Genomic DNA, 6,616 nt, shown 5'->3' with positions numbered 1-6,616 from the left:
CCCGGCGCCGGGCCTCATCCGCGTGGCGCGTGGCATCGGGCGAGGCGCGCGACCGGCCGCGGCCGGCACCGGCGGACCGCCCCTTTCTGTTGTGGGGTCGTGCTGCGGCCGATGCCCGCCGACGTCGGGCCCCTGCGGTCGGCCCGGGCGCGCATCCTCCACGGAGCGCCGGGCCCGCGAGTGTGAGGAAGCGAGCGGCTCGTTCTGACCCGGGCACCGCTGGCTCGACGCGGCTGGCCGACCGGAAGCCCCCTTCGCCCTGGCTCGGCGGTTGTCGGCCATATGCGAGGATGGCCGGCACTTGGCCCGGGCCCGGGGCACGTGTGCGCCAGTGCCGGCTCGGCGAATGGGTGTCCTTCTTTCCTTGCCCGCCCCCCTCCTCCGGCTCCCTCTGTGTCTCTGGCTGCCGGAGCACGGCGGTCCAGTGGTCCAGGCAACCGGAAGGGACAGGTGTGGCGTCCCACCCCTGCGGGCGGTGAGCATCGCCCTTGGCTGCCCGCCTGACCCGCTGGGCGGGGGCCCGTTTTCAACACTCGGCGACCATTCTGTTGGTCGTCCGTCGCCCGGGTCCTGGGGTGCTGCCGCCGCCCACGCAGAAAAAGCGGGCCGCCTCCCCGGCGCCGGTGTCGGTGAGTTGCACATGTGCCCGACACGGCCCATGCAGCTTCCCGGTGCTCTGTCTGCGGGGAGGGCGACGGTCCCTGCGGAGCCGGGGCGGCTGGCGGCCCCGGGCCAGGCGCTGCACCTGGTGGCCGTGCAGGATGGGTGCCCGTCCTTGTGCCGAGTGCCGGGCCTTGCCCCGGGCCTCGTGGTGTCCGGGAGGCCGCCGGCTCCCTGTGGGGCGCTCCGGCCGGGAGCCGCCGATTGGCCCGGGCGCTTGTGCCGTGTCCCAGGGCGATGGCCATCGCCTGGCTGCGGTCGGTCAGGCCGGGGGGGCTGCGCGTGGGAGGGCGTGCCGGCTGGCCGCGCGCCGATGGGTCCCCCCGTGTGCCGGTCTGTCCGGCGGGTCGTCCGGGGGCCCGCGACATGGTCGCCTGGTGGGGCGGCCGGCCGGGATCTCGCCAGGTGCCTCTCTCCCGGCTGTGGATGGCGTGCACGAGCTGTGCTGCTTGCGCCCGGGCAGCCTCGGCGGCCTGCTGCACGTATGTCGCGGCTTGTCACCATGGACATGTCTGCATGCTCGGGGCCCTGGTACGGCTCGTGCCGGGGGGGGGGGGGGGGGGAGTGCTAGGGCACACGGGCCCGGCGGCGGCCCATGTCGCCGGGCATGCCCCGGGGCGTCGAGCCCGCGCCCCTGGCCCTGTGCGCCTGCATGCGCACGCGCGTCGGTCCACTGGCATGCATCGTGCAGGGAGGCCGACCGGCGCGCACTCGTCCTCGGGCCGGGCAGTGGGCCAGCGGGAGCCTCCCCTCGGTCCGGGCATGGGGCCCTTCGGTGGCCGGCCCCCGGCGGCGCGCGAGGCCCGGGTGCATGCCACCCCACTGGCAGGCCGGCTGGGGCCGTGCATCGGGTTTGCCCGGGCCATTGGTTTGTCCTCCTCCCCTGGCGGCTCGGGAAGCATGTGCACACCGGGGGGGGCGGGGGGCTGCCCTTTTCGCCGGCCCTTCGCGGGCGCCATGGCCAGGCGTGCCCCTCGTGCCGGCGGCAATGTCTGCCTCGGTCCGAGGGCGGGCCTCTGCCCTGCTGGCTGCTCGTTCGCTCATGGCCGCCCCTCGGCTCGCCCCGACCGGGCGCCCGGGGGCCGGCACAGCTGGCCCCAGGCCTGTGTGTTTTGTTTTCCCCCGGACGAGGCCCACGCACCGAGACGCGTCCGCGGCCTGGGGGAGTGCCCCCCGCCCGGTGCCCTGGCGCGGGGACCGGGGCTCGGGGCCGAGCGCCGGGTCCGACGGGCGGCCAGGTCCGGCAGGGAGCCGGCGGGTCGGGGCAGTGGGTGCTCGCGAGCCGGGGCCACTGCCAGCGGGCTGGCTTGGGCCGCGACGGGCGGCCAGCGTGGGCCGGTGTCTTGGCGACTGCCGGGTGTGTCCAGTTGCCCACGGCGGCTTGCCGGCTGTCCTGGCACCCGTCGAGCCGCACCGGGGGCCGTGTGCGCTCCGGTGCGCCGTGGCCCATCGGCGCCTGTCCCTGCCGCCCGCTTCCCCAGCTGGGGCGTGGTGCGTGTGCCGGGAGGTGTCGCCGCTTCCGGGCGACCCGCATCCCTGCCTGGCCATGTTTCACCCCCCCTTCGATGTGGGCCGCCCGTGGCCCCGTCCTGTCGCGCGCCTGGCCAAAGCTCTTGTCCTTTTCGGCGAGCCGCGGCAGTGGCGCGTGTGTGCGTCGCGCCGGGCCCGGCCGCGCACGTGCCTGGCATCCCCGCCCCTCCGCCATGGTGGGACCACCGGTGGACAGTTGCTCCATGTGGACGGAGGCCAGCCGAGGGTCCGACGCGGCAGGACGCGCAGTATCCCCCGGTGCCGCGGCGGCCGTCGCCACCGTGCGTGCACATGTGCCCTGCCTGCGGCGGTGTGCACGGCCCCCCGCCGGGTCCCGGTGCCATCCCATCCTGCGCCTCCCCTTGTCTCTTCCTGGCAGCCGGCTGCACGTCGCGCATGGGGGGCCCTCGCTTGGTGGTCGCCCCACGCGCCGGCTTTCCTCGCGCCTGTGCTTGTGCTCGCCTCCGTGGCTTTGCGCTCTCCCCTGTTGGCCCTGCTCCCGTGGCCCTACGCCGGAGACCGAGCCACGAGGGGCCCCTTTCGTGGGTGTTCTCCAGCGGGCCAGGGGGCGGGGCAGCTGCCGAGGGGGGAATTGGGACCGCGCGGTAAAATGGCGGGGACCAGGCCCCGCACGGGCGACGGGGTCGGCATCCCGCTCGCACGCCGACAGGCCTTGACATCCGGGAGGCCCTCCACTCGCGTGTGTGTGTGTGTGTGTGTGTGCGCGTGCGCGCCTCTTCTTCCCTCTGCCGGGCTCGATCACAGGAGACCGGGGGCCGTGTTGCTGGCAGTCTCCCCACTCATCGGTGCTTGTTGCGGCCTTTGATTCCGGGTGTGCGCTCGCCGTCGGCCGGGCACCTGCAGCGACCGAGCCTTCCGCGGGTCAGCCACCAGAGCCTCGAGACCGGTCCCCGGCCTGCGCATGGCCGTGGTCATCTGCCTGGCGAGGGGCTGGCCATCGGCTGGTGTGCGCTCGTTTGTCGATTGAACCTGCCCGTGCTCCGGGTGGGGCACGCGCTGCAGTGGGCCTTCGGTGTGGCCTGCCTCGGTGTTTCTTCGCCCGAGCCCGCGTGTGTTTCCGTGTCGACACCCAATGAGGCGGCGTGGCATCTCTCTCTCTCTCTCTCTCTCTCTCTCTCCTGTACCCCACCGCACTCTTGCCTGCCGGCTTTTCACGGCGATGGGCCTGTGAGCTTGCCTCGTGGATCTTCTCCGGGGAGGATGGGCGGCCACACATGTGGGCACCGCGGCCGGGTGCCGAGCCAGCGGTGTCCCCTTTAGACCCCCCCCCCGTCTGTCGGTCTCTCCTCACCTGGCGGGGGAGTGTGTCCCCAGGCTGGGCGGGTGGTCTGCCGTGCACGGCGACGCCCCCGGCGCGGCGCGTGCCGGCCCCCAGATGGCAGCAGTTCGCCATCCCGGCATTCCCTTGCTCCGGTGGGCGCTGTCCTGTTGCCTCATTCCTCGGCCTCTCGGCTGTCCTTCCCCAACAAGGGACGGCTGTATGGCTGCGGAGTTGTGTCCCGCCCTTGCTGCCTGGCTGCAAGGAGATCCGTCCCCTGGGATGGTGGCGTCGGTCGGGAAGTGAGCCCAGGGGAGGCGGCGAGCGGGGGGCTGGGGGGGGGGGGGGGGGCTCTCTGCTGTGGTCTTCGCGCGTGGGCACACTTTCCCCGGCCGGGTTTGGGTGTCGGGCGTGGCGATGGGCTGCCTCGCCCCAGCGCCGGGTCGCGCCACGTTGCCACCCTCGCGAAGGATGGGCACGTCCGCATCCTGGCAATATGGACAGGGGTCGTCCTTGGCACGCCTTCTCTGGCCGCCCGGCCGTGGTGCGCGCGCAATGGTACAGACAAATGCCCCCCGGAGATGCAAGCAAGGCACACCTGTGTCTCTCGACCCATGATGGGGACCATGAAAAAGGCAGGCCGGTGGGGGCACCGTGGCACTCCCCTTTTCCGGGGACGGCGGGCGCCCGGGAGGGGGGGAGGGGCCGGGCGTTGCCTGCACACCCGCCAGCGGCCGATCGGACATCGGGTACGCAGGCACCCAGCATGCGCGAGGCACTCGACGGATGCGGCATGCCCGGGGGCCGGGTCGGCGGGAGCCGTGCAGGGAGGGGCCTCGGTGGCGGTCGCCGCCGTCGCGGCAGCATGACCGCACGGGAAATGGTGCATGCCGGGGCCTCGCACGTCCGATGCCTGTCTGTGAGTGGCATGGCGAAAGTGCCCGACGTCCTGCTTCCCGGCCGAGGGCGTGGTGTGATCTTACCTTGCGTCGGGGGGGGGGGGGGGGGGGCCGACATGTTTACCTGGATGCGCATCGCAGGGGGCCGACAGGCAGGAAGGCAAGTGATTGTGTGCATGCGGCGCCCTTGCCGGGGCCTGATCCACCGGTGCCGGGGACACTCCTCCTCTGCCGTGCCTCCCTCCGGTTTTGCCCGTGCCTCTTGTCGGAACCCGCCGCCTTGCTCAAACATGGGCGGCGGGACGGACTTGCATCCGCGCGCGCCGACACGCGTGCATCTGCCCAGCGCCTCTCGGCCGGGGCCCGAAATGCCACCGGCCGGCTTAAGGGAGAGGCGACTTCTTCTTTGCGGCTCGCCTGGAGTGCGGCTGCCTCTGGGAGGCGGGGGGGGGGGGGCTCCCCGACGATGCCGCCATGCTCTTGATCCCCTTCCCCCCTGTTCCCTGTCGCCAGGGGCGGTCATCAGCACGACGGCCGGGGAGCCAGCAACAAGGAGACGCTCGGGCCTGGGCGAGAGTCCGGCGTCCCGGGCACCATTGCCACATTGCGGGGCTTTCCTCTTGCCAGGGCCGGTCGCCACATGGGCGGCGGTGGCCCGGGGTGGTGGCACGGGCGCGCGCAGGGTTGACCCGTCTGCAGGGCGGCGCTGGGATGGCTCTGGAAAGCCCGGCCATTTGCGTCTTACACACGGGCGGGCGAGCGTGTGGGCAAGTGTGTGGGCAAGGAAGATGTTCAAGCGTGCGAATATCCGAGCAAGTGTGCCGGCATGCTGGCGCACGGCGGCGTGTGCCATCTCGCACTGGCCGCCCCTCCCCCCCCGAAAAAAAAGCACGAAATTCAATTATTTCATCGGCGGAGCATCCCCGCGAGCCGATAACGTATATATATATATATATATACGTTATCGGCTCATCAGGGACCGTCCGGAGCAGCTGAAAGGGCGACCTAGAGAGCCGAAGGCACCCATCGCGAGAGCAGAGGAAGAGTTAGCGAGAGGTCAAGCAAGAAAGACCGATGCGGGTGACACGCCAAGGAGGCCACCATGGCGGTGGGTGCCATGGCAAAGAGAAGCAGCGAGCCAGCGAGCAAGAGGGAGAGAGAAAGAAAAAAGAGAAAGAGAGATGGAAGGGGAAGGGCGCGAGTGCACAAGTACTGTTGTCGCTTTCAGCAGCTTGGCAATGTCCCTGGTGCCATTTTTTTGGGTGTCCGATCCTTCCTTGAACTAAGGCTCAGCAAGAAGGAGACAATTCGTCACCATTTCATCGCGCTCAGTCGCACGTCTCCGGCATCTCCCCTCCAGGGCTGGCATACACTCCTGACCAGGACGGGTATTGCGACGAAACAATAGATACCACTCCGCGCTGAACTTGGGTCCTAGCTGGATTTGGCCGCTGGTTTGGAGATAGTCGACCGTGGGGAAAAATCCAAGGGCACCAAGAAGCTTCACAACAATGCCAGAGAGCGTGAAGTGCTTTCCGTGTTTGGGATGGGGCTCGATGGGATTCGCGCACGGGCGGGGGGCATGGAACGGCCCTTGCCGCTGCCCCCTGCGCCGACGGTGGAGGTGCATTTGCCGGCCTCTGCCCCGGGAGCATCGCCCCGCGGGCGGGGGGGAGGAGGGGGCATCTGCGGTCTGTTGAGGCCGCGCATGCGAAGCTGGCTGCCGGCTGGTGGGACTCCGAGCTCGCATGGCCTGGTGGCCACGGGCTTGGAACTGCTGAAGTAGCGGCTTAATTCGATGAAAGGAGGCAGATAGCATGGTGGGTGATGGATGGGGAGATGCGCGGACGGGCGTGCGTCGGGTGGGAGCTCTGAGCAGGGATGAGAGGGTGACAAAAGGTCAGGACGATAAGGGCAATAATAATCAGGACACATAACCATGACGTGCCTCACTCCCGGGCTGGGAACGCCGAGGAAGGGGGGCCTTTTATAGGGGGGCGGGAGGCCAGCGAATGTGTGGTTGACCGGGGGTGGTCTCCCGTGGGCGGTGGTGTGTCCGGGCCCCCGGGGTGGCATTCTGTGCCGGGCACGCCTCCTGCAACGCCGGGTGGTCTCACGCGAGGATCGCCCCGGCCTCCCGGCGTCGCGACCTCCTCGCGCGGGGGGGTTCTGCCCTCCCTGGCAGCATGCTGGCCTGCACCCGGCCCCGCCCCGCAAGACCCGACGAGTCCGCCACCACCGCCGGGGC

General features: G+C 70.8%; 1 protein-coding gene across 1 annotated transcript; it reads left to right on the top strand.

Annotated features, from left to right (window-relative positions):
- Positions 1–1,205: 1,205 nt before the first annotated feature.
- Positions 1,206–3,799, top strand: H696_05422 (hypothetical protein). Its single transcript, XM_009499256.1, has one exon. The coding sequence runs from the start codon at positions 1,256–1,258 to the stop codon at positions 3,014–3,016; it is 1,761 nt and encodes a 586-aa protein (XP_009497531.1). The 5' UTR covers positions 1,206–1,255; the 3' UTR covers positions 3,017–3,799.
- Positions 3,800–6,616: the final 2,817 nt, after the last annotated feature.

Source organism: Fonticula alba (assembly GCF_000388065.1).
Source record: "Fonticula alba strain ATCC 38817 unplaced genomic scaffold supercont2.11, whole genome shotgun sequence".
NCBI lineage: Eukaryota > Rotosphaerida > Fonticulaceae > Fonticula > Fonticula alba.
Note: the sequence above shows the minus strand (reverse complement) of the source record. Positions and strands in the feature narration are given on the sequence as shown.

What these genes read in the sequence shown, in the direction of transcription:
- H696_05422 (XM_009499256.1), top strand. Translation starts at nt 1,256, where the DNA reads ATGTCGCCGGGCATGCCCCGGGGCGTCGAGCCCGCGCCCCTGGCCCTG.